Raw genomic sequence first — 20,212 nt, forward strand, 5'->3', positions numbered from 1 at the left:
GTGTTGTTTTGAATATGCCAGTTGAGGTGATCAAGGCTGTTTTCTTTTTACTCCTGCATGACTTTATTAGTGTGTTGATCTGTGCTTCGCATAAATTTTTGCTTCCCTCTACTCCTCTATTAACATAGTTTGTCTTAACAAGCCTGCTTCTGCTTGGGAGATGTCTTCTATAATTTTTTTGTTTTTTGTTTTCATTCACTTCCCCCTCCTCCTTGTCCCCCCTCCCTCCACCCTCACCTCCCCCTCCCATTACATTGCCTCACCCTCACCTCCGACCCCTCACCCGACAACCCTCTTATCCCCCCTCCCCCCACCTCCTCCTCCTTCTCACCACTTCACGACCACCTGCCTCAACCCTTTTTGCTCTTTGCGTCAAGTCGCCTGAGCCCAAAGGAAGTGAGTCTCAGCCAACTCCAGTGACCAATAAGGAGACTCTGGGGTCGCACCTCACAGCTGAGCGGCTGGGGGGCTCTGTTCAGGTACTGCTGCTGCTGCTGCTACTGCTGCTGCTCTGGTGGCTTAATGCATGAAGCCACATAGTTCTGTATGTGTCTGATCCCCTCTCACACTGACTCCACACTACCTGCCTGTCAGGTGCTCTGTCTCAACTCTGTTTGTTTGTTTGTGTGTGTGTGTGTGTGTGTGTGTGTGTGTGTGTGTGTGTGTGTGTGTGTGTGTGTGTGTGTGTGTGTGTGTGTGTGTGTGTGTGTGTGTGTGTGTGTGTGTGTGTGTGTGTGTGTGTGTGTGTGTGTGTGTGTGTGTGTGTGTGTGTGTGTGTGTGTGTGTGTGTGTGTGTGTGTGTGTGTGTGTGTGTGTGTGTGTGTGTGTGTGTGTGTGTGTGTGTGTGTGTGTGTGTGTGTGTGTCAGACTGTTTGAATCCCTGTGTGTCAGTGCTTTGCCTGCTCTGTTTGCTCTCACTGCTTCTTTCATCTGCTGTACAGCCAGCCCAACTGGAAGGGCCATGCAAAGTCGACATCCAGCAGCAACTGTCATGCAAGCCTCATGAAATAAAGATTATTCAATCATTAGAAAACACATGAACTAATAGGCAAAAAGCAGTGCAGCTGACTATTGTTCAATTATTCAATTTCCTTGTAAGTAAAAAAAAATGTTGGAGCAATCTGACCTATAAGTTGAGATATTTTCCCTTTTTCTTTATATTTATAATGCCAAAAATTTCACATCCTTAGAAATCAGTCTTCTGTAGTAAATGTAGCACAAATGTGCCACCTAGTGTTGGCTAATAGAATTGCAGCTTTTAAGGGATTGGTTCACATTTTTAAAGTCTGCCTTAAAACCGTATTCAGATGCAAATATGTACATTTGTTTTGCTGTTCCTCACATTCTAATGCAATAAGAGATTGGGGGACAAGATTTGCAGTCACTGGTCTGCAAAAATGTTTTATATAGTTTATCTGAAGCTCATCTGGTCTGCGTTTGTTAGATCAAATTGATTTTTATATTATTAAACACCCTCTTTATATTTTTCCACAGACTGTCACTGTGATGAGCTGCAGTTGAAGGTTAATAACACAGAGGGAATGTTGTACTAAAAATACTGTAATTTGAAGGATATTCACTTGGTGAATTCAAAACGGCTGAATCTTCACTTTAGCTTCAGTTGAACTTTGGATCGTATATTTACTCAGCTCTAGTAAACATACCCCCGTCTCTAAGATAAAAAAAAAAAAGGTCTTTTAATATGCAGAATGAAGAGGAGCAAAACATGTGTCCGTGTGGGCACCTGACTTCCATTTTAAGACAAACAAAGAAAAAAGTATGTTAACCTGTCCTTTAAGTTTCTGTGAAGTTGCTTTAGTCGGGGCTTTCCAGATTACATGCTGAACTGCTCTTCTTACCTGAGAGGGCAGATAAACAGAGATTATCAAGGTTACATATTTTTATGTGAATGTTCATCTCCCGCCCTGCAGTCAGCAGCTTGAAGTGTATGTGTGTGTGAGCAGTCTGGTGTTCTTTTTGTACTCGTGCAGGTGATGAGCTCAACGAATGGCGAGCTGAACACTGATGATCCCACAGCCGGACACTCCAACGCTCCCATCACCGCTCCCACCGAGGTTGAAGTGGCTGACGAAACCAAGTACGAAACAGCTGTCCAGATGCTTAAAAGACACTGCTGCTCGCATTATGGTTGGGGTTTAATAGTATTTTTAATGAGTTCAAAGCAGAATCCTTTTGCATTCCTTAACTGAATTGTTATCAGCATGTACAGCTCTACATTGGCTCCTCATCTGAATTTGACAAACAGCAGTTTAGCATTAGAAACCAACCTATTCTGACTGAAAGAGGCTACTTTTTGTCGGTTACGGTTTTAGTTAAGGAGGGGAAAAAAAGGATTCAAATTTTCGTGGCTTCAAAAGCTGCATACACAACGACATCTGGTGGTTTGCAAAACATTTAGCAGGCACCATATCCCCTCTGTTTTCAATACTTTTAGTCTCATGTGTGCAGTGAGTTTAACAAACCTGTGTTATTATTAAATCAATAATACGATATAATAATTTCGATAAGCGCTGTATTAAAAGTATATGGTTTTGTGCAATATTTTACAGTCAAATCATTTTCCTTAAAGCCAACACATAAAACATTTGTCGGGCACATGCGTATTTGTAAAAAAGCAAATTAGAAGCCTGGTTAACTATATACATGACCAAGAATGGAAATCGGGTTTCTCTAATCCGACTTGGAGAAAGCTGACTGTATGCATTTAAAGTTTTGGTCTGTGGTTTTCTGGAAAAGGCAAAAAAAAAAGTGTTTGAATATACAGCCCTCCTACGCAAACATTATGATCGGTGGTATATTCAGAGACCGGATCAAAATTGAACGGCTATTGAAACCCAACCCTAACCTGCAGCGTGTGTCTGATAAACCAACATCTCATTAGTGTAGATGTGCGTCTTGACATGTCTTTCACATTTAACTGAAGTGTGCCTTTGTTGTCCTGCAGGTGCTGTTGTTTCTTCAAAAGGAGAAAGAGGAAAGCCCTCCAGAGGCACAAGTGAAATAAGAGAACGGAGAGAACTTGAAACATTGTGGTCACTGTCAAGTTTTAAATGGAAGCAACTACACAGACCCTCCCCTCCCCTGTCCTTTATCTCTTTCCAGCTTCCCCCTCACCTCTTTATCCCTCTCACCTTATTCCCACTGTCACTCTGTACCTCCCCTCCCCTCGCGCTCTCTCTTTCTCGTTCTCAGTGCTCCCCGGCTACTGGCGAGTTAAAGGAATGTTGCAGTCCTACTGACTCCACAACAGACTCTTGATTCCTTTATCGAAGAAAAATAAACGTACCTGCATTACAACGGGGGGCTTGAGAAAAAGTAAAAAAGCTGTAACAATGAAACTCGAATACGTGGCGTGAATATGAAAAAAGATACTGTTTGAAACAGTTGTGTATTCTAGATTCCATAAGAACGAGATGATCAGGGGGAACCATTCGAGTGGTTCGAGTGGAAGAAATCTGCTCCTTAGGAAATTGTTTTGTTTTTTCTTTTCTTCCTTTGGTGTGTGTTTTGGGATCAAGGTAAAGAGGAAAAGGTGAACTTGCTGATGTTAAATCTGAGCGACACAGGAAGCATTTCATCTATAAAACAGAATTTGGAGGATTTTTATGTTTGTTTTTTTCTTTCTTTTTTTGTAATTGAATCCTCAGTTTTCAAAATCAAATCCCTGCATTGAAAACTTATTTTTATGTTGTAGTGTTTCTGGAGTTCAATTCTTTTCCTCTCTCTGGCTTTCTTTTTGTCTGTCAACGTGGACTTTGTAGCACAGTCACTGGCCTCAGGTACTGTGGAAGATTGAGAGAAACAGATATTAAGCTCTCTTATTATTATTATTATTATTATTGCACTTTTGGAAAAAAAGAAGAAAACAATTACAGTGGAAAAACTTTAGGTTTGAAATTAACAATTAAGAAAACAACTTAATAAAGACTGATCTAGGAAGAGTCCTTCACAACGCTTATATCTGAGTTATGGCCGAAAAATGTTGTCGATTTACATGAGAAAAAAAAAAGATATGTCTTTCGATTTTTATTTCTTTCATCCAAATAATTTACCAGGAAATCATAGTTTGTGCCTTTCTAAGTAAAATGTTTAAAGCTCAAGTGAGTGTCCCGCAATGACATTTTATCTAATCTGTTTCAAATGCTCACTGGATTACTGTGTGTGTCTGTATATGTGTGTGGGACTGTCTGTCCATGAGTGTGTGTGTGTGTGTGTGTGTGCGTGCGTGTGTGTCTGTGCTTGCAAATGTGGAGGTTTTTGTAAGTAAATGTGTTTTATGACTGTGAACATCACTTGCTCTCACATATAAGCGGTATACATCTGTTCGTCCTCTGCTGTGACAATCGACACGCGTACAGTTGTGTTGTTTGGTTTAGAGGGAGATCGTGTGTGTGTGTGTGTGTGTGTGTGTGTCTGTGTGTCTGTCTGTCTGTCTGTGTCTCTGTGTGTGTGTGTGTCTGTCTGTATGTGTGTCTGTGTCTGTGTGTGTGGCCTAATAGACAACAGCCCAAATCTGTTTGAACCATTGTTTGAGGAGGTCACAGACAGACGTGCAGCTCAGCGAGGTTTACTTGTTTATGTGGTTCATCATATCTCTGCTGTTTCTGAGCCTGAACACAAACGAACCTTACCAGAGAGTCAAAGTGTACTGAACCAAAAAAACAATTGCCCTTTTTTTGCGTTCCTTGCTGTTGTTGATAACTTTAGTTTAATGTAACTACAACTGCAACTAATTAATTCAAAAATCAACCATTCCCTGACTTTTTTCTTGATGAATCGATTAACAACACACACACATTAAAAAGGAAAATAAAATAGCTTACAGTAGCTGAGGCTATACAACCATTACTACTATTTAGCAGTAGGATCTCAATATTTGATTATTTCTCATTTCTTTGTTTATTGTTCACAGCCCCGTGTAAAGGCCTTAAAATAAATATCTAATTTACTATAATGAAGGAAATGGTTAAAAATCCTTTCTAACATTCAAAAATATCAAACCATCAAATGTTTGATATTATTACTTTTAAAAATACTAAATGTATTGATTGATTAACAGAATAGTTGATTAATATTCTCTTGACTGTAATGGTTGCAGCTCTAGTTTTGGGGAACTCTTCGATCATTTATTTTACACGTGTTCTTTTTGTTTTTTGTCTGGCCAATATGAGTTGTATGTCTGAGTGCTCTGTCTGTGTTCAGGAGTGTCAAAGTCATCAGAGATTGCAACATTTATGGTCTTCAGTTATTTAAAGGAGTACTCCGCTGATTAAAATTTTTGTGCTTGCTCTGGGGATGTACAAGAGCCAGGTTTTCCAAGTGGTCTCAAATGAGGCAGCAAGGGACCAAGACATCCTGATTAGTATCGACACTATTAAATGAAGGCTAGTACCGCTCACTGACACCATGTGAGCTGTGGGGTCTGACACGTGCAGTGTAACTGGAGCTGCAATGTTGGAGGATTACAGCAGATGGTGCTACAAATAAAAGGACGGTGTCCACTTAGGTTTGGGTCAGCAACTTTTACTATATAAAAACAAATTTTGGCCAAATAAGAAAAAAAAGTAAAACATTTCTCTGAAGCTGCAAAACATTCGAGCCTTTTAAAGAAGACACAACCGCCTATTAAATTTAAATTAGCCAAAATTACTAGTAGGTCTAAATAAGCATTTCTTAATATTTTTTTGTCAATATGCAGTGAGGACACAAGTGCAAATGAGAAGAATGACACTTAAGAAATGTCTCAGGAGATTTACCAAGCTATGGAAATTCAAGACCACCCCTGTTATAGTTTGGCAAAATTTAGAGGCTAAGGCCCCAGGCTGTTGAAAGGTTGAAACATTTTTTTTAATTCAATATTTATATTTCACATTTTTCCAATTGAAGAATGTAAGAATCATTTTAGGCCTACAGCAATGATAAAGGAAAATGAAATGTTATTCATATCCATGTCATGTTTTGTCAAAGCATCTGGAAAAGGCTTAGGAGCCGCAGGTTGCCCACCCTCGGCTTAGGAGCTCTCTGGGTGCACTCGGACTGACAGAACCAATGTGTTGTCGAACTTGCACCACTTGTTGAGCCTTTCGGCAAATGCTGACCAAGCGGCAACTATTTGGGTCTGAAGAGTTAAGCCAATGCAGAAGTGCCTTAATCCTTCATTCTTTCTAATGGCCAGCAGGGGCCGACACCACTGGCTGCAATAAGAAGTCTGTTTGTTTGAAAGTCGATAGTAAAATTACCCTACTTTTCACTTGATTCATTACCTCTGTAAACATTTTCCAAATAACTTTATGGTCTCAATAGCTAGTTTTAAGTCTTCTTCAATACAATGTTGTGTTAATTTTGTAAATTATGGTCCCATGTAGAGCATAATAGACTATAAAGAAGGGTATAGTTTAGGGCGCAGCTAACATATTATTGAGAGATTGCTACCACAGTGCATTGTGTGCTGTCATGTTAGAACTTTGAGCCTCTCCTAGTGTGTTTTCAGCTCATCAGACCTCATTGTAACATTTTGGTAATTTAAAAATTCAGAGTTGGGTTGGACTTAAAGACACTCTTAAGAATCGGCTTTTAGAATAATGGTTTTCCTTTGCGTACCAAGCTAGTAAGCTAGCATTAGCTATGATGACAAAGCATAATTTTGGCCTCTGAACTATGCTGCCAGTTCGTACTGGATACAAAGAAACAAAATGGGAACTGCCAAAATGTAGAACTCAAGGCTTCAAAACTAGAGTCCACAAACCAAACGGTGTCATGGTGACTGTGTGAAACATTTTTATGATATATGGTCATATCGTTGGGGTGCGACACCTTTACAAGTATGAATCAAATTAAAAAACAAACACTGGATCCTACATTTCCCATAATGCAGCGGGATAGTGTGTTTTATGAGATATTTCCTGCAGGCTTTCTGTTAAAAATTTAATCTGTCAAGCCTGAGGAAGACGACCCTAATGACATCATTCTCTCCTCATCAGAGTTATTTTTATTTGAGACTTTAGAAAGCACCCTCAGAACTGAATTTGGTTTCTTTTTGTTGGATATAAGAATCCAGTGCATTACTTATAGTGGGAAAAACTACAAAACGTTAATAACAGCCTGATTAACTGAAGAAAACACCACCTGAGCCTCGTCGTTAAGATGCATTCAAGTTTAACTAGTTTTTTAAGATTGAACAACACTGACTGGCCAGTAATGTCACCATTGTGTGATGATCATGACCAACATGCATTTGTCATGAAATGGGAAACGGAAGTTTTAATTGTTTGTTACTAAAAGCTTACAGAAAGAAAATATGGCAAATATATAAAACAATTCTGATGGAATTGGACATTAAAATCTGAATCAATGTCATTTAAAGGAGTGTATGTAACGTGTATCTTTACACATCCAGCAGCATGACTGCATTTATCTTAAGCTTTTAACGTGTGGCAGGAGAGATTTATATGTGCGTGATTTATAGGACCGACGCGCTGGAATCATTCACCATGTGAAGAACAAGGAGGAACCTGCTATATTTGGTAACGGTATTTTAACACGAGTTTTACAGCCACTCGTCGCCACGGCTCAGCTATTCATCTAATTTAGACTACACTGGAGGCATGTACATTGCTCAGAGACAAAACAAACCTGAAGATGCTCTGAGGATGGTGCGGTGCGCCAGCGCCCTTTTACGCGTGAAGTCGTCTGTGTATCTCACGCGCTGCTGATAAAAAAAAAAAAAAAAAAGCTTTTGTTGGCGTATTCAATTATTCCGCTAAAGCTAAACCGGTTCAGCTGACCAGCGTGGGGACGCAGCTTGACATAATCCATTACTTTACGTTTTTAAGTATTTATAGTGATTTCTTTTTTTTCTTCTTTTTTTTTAGATGCTCAGACCAAGGTTGAACTGTGTTTTTGCTCTGTCAGTGTAACTTTTTTTGCATTATGTATTTGTAAATATGACAACGACAGATCTCTAATTGTGAATAAAAAGTTTTATCACAGGAGTGAAATTAATCATGGAGCACTGTGTGCCTGCTGGCCGCTCTTTATCACTCTGCAGGCGGTTATGTTACGCATCGGGACATTTTCTAAACGACCTGTGCGCCTCTATGTGGTTCACCTATCTCCTGGTCTACCTGCACTCTGTGCTCGGCTTCCAGAGCACATATGCAGGTGTGATGCTGCTGATTGGCCAGATAGCGGACGGAATCTGCACACCTCTTGTTGGATATGAATCCGACAGAGCACCGTGCAAGTACGGCAAGAGAAAAACATGGCACCTGTTGGGTAAGTACCTGAGAAAGCAATAGCCTAAATGTTTTTCCAGCAAAGTAGGCCCACACTTAAAGATAACCTAAATAAATAAATGAAATCAAAGCTGTAATACTGCAGTGTAAAAATTCTTACGTTCATAACTTTACTCAATACAAAGGAATTGGCATCAATGTACAAAAATAATACTGATAAACTATTAATAATCATGCAGAAATGGCTTTTCTCGCTCTCGCTCTCTTTGCAAAAATGAATTAGGCCTACAGTCAACCTTATTTGACCATAACTTTACAAAAGCATCCAAAAAAAACACACAATGATATTAAATGTCTAGATTATTTACACTATCGTGTAATATTACCATGACACCAATATTTAAAATCTTAAATATAATGTATTATTGAATTCTATTTTATAGATCTCAAAAGTAACCAAAGCTGTAAAATAAATTTAGTGAAGTGAAAAAGTAAATATTTGCCTTGAAAATGTAGTGGTGTAGGACCACCTGTATAAAGTAACATTTAGTGGATATAATACGGTAAGCCTAAAAGAAAATGTTTCTTAATAATAAAGGGATATTAGGCTACATACAGTGAATGTTTTAGTGACTTAATATTAATAATAATATAACAGCAGCCTGACAACAACAGTCCGCTTTTCTAAATCCCTCAAAACACTGTTCTTTAAGGTAAAACCGTAATGCGTTTAATAAGGTTTAATTCTCAGTAATAAATGAACTCCCTCTCTGCTCTGCAGGAACTGTGTGTGTTCTTGCATCTTTCCCCTTCATTTTCAACCCCTGCCTGGCCTGTAACGACAACACTCCTCAGAGGGTTGCGATTGTTTATTTCACTCCCTTCATCGTCATCTTCCAGTTCGGCTGGGCAGCCACTCAAATCTCACACCTGTCCCTCATCCCGGAGCTCGCGTCCAGCGAGAGCGCCAAGGTGGAGCTCACAGCGTACAGGTGATGTGACGTCATCACGCAGGCCACGTCCTGGACCGCTGTAACTCATGTTTGGTTTTAAAGGACCATTAAAGTTTGACATTTTTCGAATGATGCCTTGTTGCCAAGCAACCAGCGATGCAGGCTCCCGGCAAGAAATGGTGCGCTAACCAGTTAGCTAACCTCTGTTAACCTACCATCCAATTTAAAAAAAAAAAAAAAAAAAAAAAAAAAAAAGCCATTTATTACTTTTACACTGTTTTTTTTCAATGCAACAAACAAACCAGAGATTAGAGATGCTGGAAGGTGGATTTAGTTACCTCCAAACAGAGACAGGTCAGCTATTTCCCCCTTTTTTCCAGTCTTCATGGCATACTAAGCGAAGCTAACTGGTTACATAGGCTACTACATACTTACATACCATTTGGTATCATTAACTTTATATGTTATAGCTACAATACAGATTCTGAAAAAAAGTTAAGATGCTGTGTCATCATTCAAGAGTGCATCAGATTAAGAATTCAGTGTGTGTGTGTGTGTGTTATGTATGTATGTATGTATGTATGTATGTATGTATGTATACACACACACACACACACACACACACACACACACACACAGAGTCGTGTTCAAAATAATAGCAGTCCAATGTGACTAACCAGATTAATCCAGGTTTTTAGTATATTTTTTTATTGCTACATGGCAAACAAGGTACCAGTAGGTGCAGTAGATTCTCAGAAAACCAACAAGACCCAGCATTCATGATATGCATGCTCTTAAGGCTGTGCAATTGGGCAATTATCCCAAAAGTTTATCAGTGCAAACATAAAATGTCTTGTCTTTGTGTTTTTTATATGTCAAATACAATTAGCAAATGATCGCATTCTGTTTTATTTAAATTTTAGACAACTTCCCAACTTCTTGGGATCAGGGTTATATAAAAGTGTTCTGCCATGACTAATCGCAGATGAGTGTAACAGCTGCCACGACCTACAGCTGCCAATGGTATTGATATCATATTTTGTCATGTTGCAATGCTGAAGAAAGAAATACAATGTGATGCGTAGTAATTTACAGAAGACACGGTGGATGAGTGGGTTACGTATGGAGTTCCCATCTGGGACAAAGGGGTTAGAGATCTGCCTTATTATTTAATTTTTTTACATTTCAAGACCTTCTCCGTCACAGTCATGTTAATAAGTCAATAAAAAGATAATGGTTTGGGTCAAAATAGACAGATTAGAGTGGGTATCTGAACATTACTCACTTATTTGGAAACACTTGTCTTCCTCTAATGTTCTATCCAAACTCATAAAGTAGAGCTGGAGACAACTGTCTCTGCTTAGATAGTTGGAACATCAGATTCATGTCACAGGTCATCATTATGCCAGTAATTTCACCCTGTTGTTCAGAGCCAATTAAAACTCAAATGTTGAAGCAATACCAAAATGCCTTCCATTTTAATTCCTTTAAATTTGAAACAAACAAATTACTGTTTGATTGTTTCAGTTATATTCCTCTTTCTGTAGGTATGCCTTTACCGTGGTGGCCAATATCACAGTGTATGCTGTGGCCTGGCTGCTCTTTCAGTTCCAGGCTGAGCACAGTGTGAACCCCTCCATGACAGACAACCTGAGTCAGGTGGACATCCCTGTGTTCAGGGTAAGAAGGGAGATGCCACACACATTTATAGACTTGTGCAAAATCACTGTTTTTACCTGCTCTGTCTTTCTCTGTCCGTAGATGCTGGCTCTCATTATGGTTGGTACAGGAGCTTTTTTCTCCCTGTTATTCCATATCGGCATAAAAGAGGAGGTGACACCCTCAAGAAGCGAGTATGAGGAGATGATAGAGACCTCTTCAGAGATAGTTTTGCCTGTATTTCATTGGAAACACTGGCTGAAAGAGCCCTCCTTCTACCAGGTGAATCTGTGTTGTGTAACTTTCTGCTGATTCAGAAAGTTTCTCAGGCTTCCCAAAGAGACATCTAGTTTGATTTACTTAAGTTACTTAGAAAAAGCAATTCCAACTACTCTGTAAACACTAATTATAATCTGAAAGAGTCACGTGCCAGTGAAAAAAAACAGTTTATTGCAAAAAATTGTTATAAAGGTATAAAACAAAGTGGTTTGGGTGGGGTGGTGAACCTCAACACTTTGTGACCAAAAGTGTTCATAGCATTAAATCCAATGCAAAAAGCACTAAAAGCTTCATATTCTTAGTCTTGTTACTTATTTTTGATCAGATATATTTAATCATATAAATCATACTTTGGGTCATTTTATGTTTATTGCTTCTTTTTTTTTTAAAGACAGCATATGAGATGTCTGGCTGTTCAGTAGAGAATGAGGGGTTTAAAGAACAAGTTTATATGTCCTCAATATAAGGCATAGGGACAATCATTATGATTCAAGGACAGAAAACGCAGTTCAAAAATTCAAATTATGCCTAGCCCTAATTCTGATGCATTACACACCTCAAACAATCATCAAGAGCATGATCATTGATTTTCATAAGATTAGATAAGTGAGACCCCAAAAATATATGCAATAATCTAAAATTGTATACATTAATAATGGTCACTAAACATGTATTTTTATCAACTAAAGGTTTGTTTGCTAAAACTTGCAAAACCCATGAATAGGTTTTTTTTAAATCTTGAATCCTTTATTTGATTTTGTACCAGATGGCGTTCCTGTACATGTGCACCAGACTAATAGTCAACTTATCTCAGACCTACATCTCAGTTTACCTCACCAACTCACTGATGTTACCAAAGGTATGGACACACAGTGTGTATTCATGTAGTGACTACATTACATAGCATCTGTTTTAAAGTATCTGATAGCTATTTAAATACTCATTTCCTCTCCTCTCAGAACTTTATTGCCATCATACCTCTGGTGATGTATGTCAGTGGATTTCTTTGCTCTCTGGCCATGAAACCAGTCAGCAAGCTTATAGGAATCAATGTGAGTTTCTAATAAGATACACACATTTGTATAAGAATATACCTCTGTTGCATGATTAATAAGTTAGTGATTTGAAAGAAAACTTGTATTTAATGAAATGTATTTGTTTGTTGTCAGATGACCTATATGGTCGGCCTGTTGTTGGTGCTTGGCTTCGCCATCTGGGTGTTTGTGGATAAGAACATGGCAACTGAGAGGGTCTACGGAGCAGCCGTGCTTCTGGGAGCCGGATCAGCTACAATCCTGGTCATGTCTCTGTCCATGACTGCCACACTCATTGGGGAGCAGACGGTAGGTGAAGGGGAACTAAACCACAACAGCTTTATAGGAGAGTTGTTGCATGGAGGAATTAAACGATAAGGCCATGTTTTAGATTTTTCTTGTTAAAATCAAATCCTGTGTTGATTGGTTTTTAATGTAGTGGGTCCCCTGGACCAACAGGTGGTCATTTGACTGGATCCCACATTCTCCAACCAACTGTCCCGAAATTAGAATGTTGCTGCTTCACTTTATTATCATCTATAGTTGTTATGACCCTGGTCTCAAAGAGGTTGAGACACTGTGTAAAACATAATTAAGAAACAGAATGTAGCAAATTCAGAGTTGCATATATAAACAAAAAAGTTTAGCAGTTTGGACAATAACCTCTAACACCTACCTGGACAGGTTTAAGGGAAGGCAAAGGGTTTGAATTACACCAACAAAAAAAAAGATTTTGAACCAAAGCTTACAAGAGAAAAACTGTAAGGCCAAAATGCATGTATGAGGCTTTGTTTGAAAGTTAACATCTTCTAGTTCCTGCAGTTGTTGAGCATGTGGCTCAAAAACGAATCCTTCCCTTGTCTCCCGGCAGGCAGCTTGTTATTAAGAGGTTGAACATATTGTCATATTATGAGTATATGTCCCGAAGGATTAGCAAATGATTGCATTCTTCTGAAACACATTATAGACACTGACTATCTCTATAACAGTGTGGGAACAATTTAGCATATACAGTAGTGTTCAAAAATAATAGCAGTCCAATGTGACTAACCAGATTAATCCAGGTTTTTAGTGTATTTTTTATTACTACATGGCAAACAAGGTACCAGTAGGTGTAGTAGATTCTCAGAAAACCAACAAGACCCAGCATTCATGATATGCACGCTCTTAAGGCTATGCAATTGGGCAATTAGTTGAAAGGGGTTTTCTGAGAATCTACTGCACCTACTGGTACCTTGTTTGCCATGTAGCAATAAAAAATATACTAAAAACCTGGATTAATCTGGTAAGCCACATTGGACTGCTATTATATTGAACACTACTGTAACGGTGCAGAAATGTGTCAGGTGGTACCCCCAGGGCCGGTTCTAGCCCATTGGCTGCCCTAGGCGATATTGAGATTTTTAGAAACTTTGGAACCAACAACAACTGAATTGAAAATACGAATAAATAAATAAGAAAACACAGATCTTCATCAAATTGAGAATGGCAAAGACTGAAAATAAATAAAATGTAGACATACAAATGCAATAAAAATAAACAAAAATTAAATTTAAATGTACATTTATATTTCATACATGAACTACATACAGGCAATATAATGGTCTCAACATTTTAATTTTTAGAAACTTTGGAACTTTACCAACAACAACTGAATTGAAAATAAGAATAAATAAATGAGAAAACACAGATCTGTTGATTGTAAAGACTGAAAATAAATAAAATGTACAAATGCAATAAAAATAAATATTGGCAGGGGCGCCCCCTGCCAATTTGGCGCCCTAGGCAGCCGCCTTGGTGGCCTGTAGGAATAACCGGCCCTGGGTACCCCCATGTTTTGTGGCTCTTCAAACAGGTGAATGTTGTTGTTTTTTTGCATCAATTTATTTTTTTCAGCTTTGCACATAAAGCTCAGAGTCAGCAAGTTTGTGAGGAGGAGATTCCTGAAGGCAGGTGAAACGGTGCAAACATCATCTGATGCTGGCAGTTAAAAAAGTAATATGATTTTATTCTCGTAATCTCCTTAATTAGTTCCTTGCACATGATCCCACTAATTCTGAGCCAGGAAAAGCCCTGTTTATGCCACCACAAGGCACAAACAAAGAGCTGCCTTTTTGCTTGTAATGTCACATAAGAATCAGTCGGGTGAACTGAAGAGCACATTTTAGAAGAAGAAGAACATTTTAAAGGTGTGTGATTTAAAAGATAAGATCATCAAACTATTTAGTTTGTTCATGGGCCACTGGATCACAGTCATGTTAGAAGATGCTTTAGGAAAGCTGCTGGCTGTAAAGTTAATTAGATGGGTTGGTTGAGGTGTCATGTTTGTCTTTCTTCACTCACACCGTCTGAAAAGAGATGAACAATGGATGCTCACAGATAGTCTATTGTGTGTTTTATTCACAGAAAAGAATGTGATGAATAATTGTGTCTGCTTTTCAGATAGATTTCATTAGATTATATTTCATTATTTTGTACTTTGCTGTGTCTATAATAATCATTGATCTCTGTCTTGTTTGGCAGCAAAGTGGAGCCTTTGTTTATGGATCGATGAGCCTCACAGATAAGGTGGCTAATGGTGTGGGGGTTATCCTCATCCAGATCACACGGCCTTGCAGGTGAGTCTCTCTGTGACTTTTTTTAAAGTCATTGGGAAAATTTCCATCATGACCTTTCAGCAGATTGTTATTAAAGTGGTCTGAGAGAAAACTAGACTTGACTCTAGGCGCCGCTTAGAAAATGTTGCCGTTGACAGGAGACTTGGCCAGTCACAAGTTATTTCAAAGAAAGGGCGTTTCTATTGACTGTTCTAAAAAGGCAGATGTGCATGCACATCCCTTCAGTGGTGAAAGCTCGATTTAATGCTATTCCTGCATTGGCACAACGACATGCAAAAAAGAAGAAAGATAATATCAGCAAACTATTCAGAGATGGAGCGAAGATGTTGAAAATATTCAGCCTTCTTCTGACCACATCTGGCTAGTTCAAGTTTATTTTTACATAGCTAGTTAGAGCACAGTCTGTCATCTCAAAGGGGTTTATAGGCCACAAGTTTACAAAGAACAGAGTACGATAATTCTCATAGAATTGCTGTTATATAACACTATCAGGATCACAAACAACATCCGGGTGAATGAAATCAATGACTAATACTCGTACAGGTTGCTTCATGAGGATTTGCCCGTGCTCATCTAATGGGAGGGGCTGAGGACAGAGAAGGGAGGGCTGCTTTTGCATATTTTTTTGCCTGCTTACTGCAGTTTTTAAATAAAATTGTAAGAGAAGATGTAGGCATTTCCCAAACACTGATCAACCACAAAACACTGTTTGTTTTCACTTCTATGAGTCCTCAACAACATAAATGATGACAGCCACTGTTTTATGCCTGTATTTTTCTCCCAGTTCCTTAACTTCTTCCACTCCACCCCTCATTTTTATCTTTTTAGGGGGGTCAGGAGTTTTATTAGGAGGAGATAGCAAAAGTCCACAGTAGATGCTACATATAAGTGGTACACATCATCCTAAAGCTGGGAACCTGAAAATTAGTTTGTGATGCAGCTCAACTCGACTTAAAACATTATGAAATGAGTATTTGAAGGCCATCCCTATGCTAATTAATACTTTTAAGTTGCAGAAATTTGTTTACCAAACAGTGTTAAAAACAAGCATAATAAAAGTAGCCTTTATGGTTGAGAGTCTCCAACTTTTTCTTTTGAGTGCAGAAAGCCTTCAAGATGCATTTCCCAAAAACAAAGTTATAAAACCTGAAATAGGGCAGATATCCTCGGCAGAAATATACAAGGATGAGACCTCTCTTATTTTCTATGATTTAAAAAACTTCCAATTTACAGTTATTGGATATATATCTGCATGTTTAGTGTGTTAGCAGAAGATAATTTTGTCCTATGATTAATAAAGTGTTGCTTGGAGCGGCTCTGCATCCTTGTAGTACATCTAGTTTAAAATGTTTAATCATTAACCAACCGATTAACAGAGCTGTCTTTAAGGCTCAGTCTATAGCTGAGCATTTGGACATCATTATACAGGGTGACATGTTCCTTCATTACAGTGAACATGGGCACTGTAGTTTATTTTCAATGTAATAGTTTATTTTACGGCTGTAAATAGTCCACAACAAATGCACTATTTACAGCTGCTTGTTTGCAAAAAATTACAGCTGACTGTGTATTTTTTCCTACATAATGAATTCATTTATTCATTCTCCCTTAACCGCTTATCCAAATTTGTGTCGCTGGAGGCTGGACCCAGTCCCAGCTGGCATTGGGCAAGAAGTGGGTCAAACACATTGAGACAGACAACTATTAACCCTCTCATTCATTTCTACAGGCAATTCAGAGTCACCAATTAAACCACACAGTTGACCTTTTACCTGTCAAAGACTTTGCTGCTTTTTTATTCATAGTTTAACAAAATTCTGTTCTTGTTTTCATTTTTTTCCTTGTCTCTGTAGCAACACAGAGGCATGCTGCGCCGACTGTGTTTGGTTTTATCGTGACGTCATGTCGACGGTAACTGGGGGCGTTGCCATGGCTGCAGCACTTTGCCTGTTGACGTTTCTAATCTGGCCGATCAGGATACGGAGACGTTAGGGTGTAAAAACTGTGCTTCACTCACTGGTGGTGATTCTCTCATACCTGTGCACACACTGACAGAAAACAACCACTCATGTCAGAGATTGAATAACCTACAGAGTTATGTTAGAGGTGTGGTTTGGGTTAATCCTTAGATTTTGCCTTTTTCTTTAAATCCACTACTCCAATTTAGCTGCATATTTGTATTCAAGGTCCACAGTGATTCTTCCTTACTCATTTCTCTTCCATGATGATGATTTTTATGTTGCTTTTTTAAATGTTTTTAATATGTTAAGGTTTGGAAAGGAAAGCCTTTGTAGTTGTGACAAGGGAAATGGTGCAGAGGATAAAGCCATGCTACCACCTAGTGTATGAGCCTGTTACTACACTGCTCTCTTGGAGGGCCTTGAAACTTTTTAATTAGAGTATTCTATTTAAAACTCCACATAACATTTATTACTTAAAATATTTTTCAATGGATTTCAGATTTATTGAAGCAATCTAGAATTTGATTCACCCAGACTTTGCATTAATGCAAAAACCCCCCCCAAAAAGCAGATTTACAAAAAAAGTTGGAAACCTTGAATTGAGCACAGCACAAAGACAAGATATTTAATATTCAAACTGTTAAACTTCTGTTTATTGAAAATGTATATATTTACTATTTCTGAATTTGATGCATTCCAATGGGTTTTTTTCTTTCAAGTTTTTACACAGTGTCCCAACTTTTTTGGAATTGGGGTTCTATTTCATATAGATATTTACAAACCTAAGTCAAGGGCAACTTGTGATAGATATATAAAAATACATTTTATATAGATGTATGAGAGACAGTTCCCTGCCTCCACCCTCTACTGTAAATGAAGCCAAATGTTTTCCTTGACTTGGCAGCAATTGTGGCGCTCATCCAAGAAACTAAACTTGGTGAACTTGACTCTGCTTGTGTGTGTCTTTGTGTGTGAGACTGTAAGCATTAGCAATAATACTTTACTTACTGCTAATTATTTGTACCACTTGATTTGATCACATGTACTATTATAGGAAAAATAACCAAAATCTGTTTGATTGGGAAAGTAAGCCAGAATCAGCTTTATTGCAAAAGTAAATGTGTACACATGACAGAGTAATCTGACTCTTGACTTGACTTTAGTGTACTTGCACTGAAATGAACATAAAAGACAAAAACAAGGACAACAGAAGTGAACAAGGTAAGTAGTTGAAAATAAAAAGGAAATTTCTTGACAAGACAATGATGCAGAGTGCAGAATAAATATGAAATTATTAATGTAGGCTAACAGGTTGCTGTAGAACATGCACAGTGTGTTCATTAAGGCTGTCCTCGTTGATAAATACTTAATTTTTTTAGACTAATTAAAAAGTTGATTTAATCAACAGATCTGTAAAACAGTTCCTCTGCGGTAAACATGCTGAAGTACTACTTGAAAACTTTAACTGAGAAATGCTAATAAGTTTCTGAGAAATAAGTCATTCAGCAAGAAAAAATCATTTAAAAAAAGACTTATTGACTAAATAAATCTTAGTTGACTTAAGACCCAAACAACCAACTAGTTGACTAGGAGAGGGCAGCATATTCATATGCAAATCTAATAATGAAAATAAACTCATACTGTATCTGTATTTGTTCTGATTGAAGGGAAAATCTGACAGACAAAAACAAATAAAAAATTGCATTAATTTCGTCATAATGTTGCTTTTTTTTAAATGAGTGATGATAACTCTTGTATTCTCTGTCTATCTCATGAAAGCTGCATGTGAAACATTTTAAACTTTTTTTTATTCAATATTAAATCTGAGAACATGAGAAATGAGCACAGACACAGTCATGTCTCAAGTCAACTCAAGTCTCTAGTCTTGAACTCTCTAGTCTTTGTCAGGTCTCAAGTAATTTCATTTCTGTCAAGTCATCATGCAAATCATCAAAACAGTGACCTGAGTCCGCTCAAGTCCCAAGTCATTTAGTCAAGTCCAATTTAAGGGTTATGTCAAGTCACATGTCTCATGTCCCAAGTCAAGTAACAACAGAAAACCTAATTATTGCACTTAATGCAATATTGAATGAAATTTTGATATGCGATCAAAACTGAAACATAACCAAAGGATTGGCTTACAGTTTATGGATGGTTTGCAAAAACATAGTCACAATGTTACAACACCAACCGAGTCACTCGAGTTATCATGTGTCAAGTCAAGTCTCTAGTCATCAATTTCCGGCCAAGTCAAGTCTCAAGTCATTATGTATTTTCTGTCAACTAATGTTGCAATTCATCAAAACAGTGCCTCGAGTCGACTCAAGCCCAAATCACAACCACTCATATCCACATATTTGGCCAATAACGTATTGTTAAACTGGGACTTAAAGACATTTAATTTGAAGCAAAATATTTCACTTCAGTCAAAGTAGCAAGGAAATACTAAACTTGCGATTGAAGAACTATATTGTCTGGCGGAAGAGACTATGGTGATGATGATGATGATGATGGTGGTGGTGGTGATGTTGATGGTCATTATTACACATTTACTTAGTAAATATGTCTTTATGATAATTTTATAAATGTCTGTTTTTAACTCTATGGAGTCTGGGGCTATTTTGTCCTTTTTTGAATCCTTTTCATCCTGCCTGTATACACCACTTAAAAATGTTTAAATGCCATGTTGGTATACATTTTTTTTCAGCACAACCTCACCTATATTACCTAATAATAATTGATTTTTTTATTCTGACTTACTGGATCAACATTTTGAACCAAAAAGAAAAAACAACATAAATGTGATCTTGTGATTGTGTGTGATCCTGTCATCCAACTCTGGTTTTTATTCTAGTTTGACTGGATTTTATTTGTGTCTTGTGTGTTTAGTGTAACAATTCTTGTCATTTTGTGTATTTTTTAGTCATTTTGTGTCTTGTTTAGTATTTTGTGTCTTTTTTGGTCATTTTGTGTCTTTTTTTTAGTCATTTTGTGTCTTTTTTGGGGCATTTTGTGTCTTTTTTAGTCCGTTAGTTCAACATAAAATGTAATTTTGAATCTTTTTTTTTTACTTTCAAAACACTATCATGCTCAATAAAGAATTTAAAATTTTGCAAATGTGAACAAAGGTTGCAAATATAACATAAGAGGGTTACATCCAGTTCTATCATTTTATACAAAATATATTTGAGCTTGTCTCCAGTTTTACATGGTATATCATCATCAAACTGAAACTGGCCCCATGGAGTTTACAGCCAGAACTTTAGAGGTAAATTTACAGTAGGGCTCCACGCTGCTTTTTTTCTAGTCTGGATGTCATGAAGAAGTCATGCTTTGGCGCTTTTGGTGACTCCAGAGGATTTCTGTCAGTGCCTCTGCACCCTGTAACACTGTAAGCCGCAGAAAAGCCGACCTCTGGCGGTTGAAACTGTGCGGTGTTGTGCGGTGGGCCTC

General features: G+C 37.9%; 2 protein-coding genes across 6 annotated transcripts in view; both read left to right on the forward strand.

The window, feature by feature from the left end:
- Positions 1-8,022, forward strand: part of csnk1g2b (casein kinase 1, gamma 2b) — a 49,034-nt gene extending 41,012 nt beyond the window's left edge. For 3 of the 5 annotated variants that reach the window (XM_059340654.1, XM_059340653.1, XM_059340655.1), the window contains exons 10-12: positions 378-479; positions 1,992-2,098; positions 2,966-8,022. In XM_059340654.1, the coding sequence (XP_059196637.1) occupies positions 378-479; positions 1,992-2,098; positions 2,966-3,020 (264 nt within the window). In that variant the 3' untranslated portion in view covers positions 3,021-8,022. The remainder of the gene's footprint in view (positions 1-377; positions 480-1,991; positions 2,099-2,965) is intronic. The other 2 variants (XM_059340658.1, XM_059340657.1) reach the window with 1 other exon arrangement.
- On the forward strand, positions 8,022-17,703 carry mfsd12b (major facilitator superfamily domain containing 12b). The gene is made up of 9 exons (XM_059340659.1): positions 8,022-8,295; positions 9,037-9,247; positions 10,756-10,888; positions 10,970-11,149; positions 11,913-12,005; positions 12,106-12,198; positions 12,316-12,489; positions 14,704-14,798; positions 16,652-17,703. The coding sequence occupies exons 1-9, from the start codon at positions 8,025-8,027 to the stop codon at positions 16,788-16,790; spliced, it is 1,389 nt and encodes a 462-aa protein (XP_059196642.1). The 5' UTR covers positions 8,022-8,024; the 3' UTR covers positions 16,791-17,703.
- Positions 17,704-20,212: the final 2,509 nt, after the last annotated feature.

This window comes from Centropristis striata, chromosome 9, assembly GCF_030273125.1.
Source record: "Centropristis striata isolate RG_2023a ecotype Rhode Island chromosome 9, C.striata_1.0, whole genome shotgun sequence".
Taxonomy (NCBI): Eukaryota; Metazoa; Chordata; class Actinopteri; order Perciformes; family Serranidae; genus Centropristis; species Centropristis striata.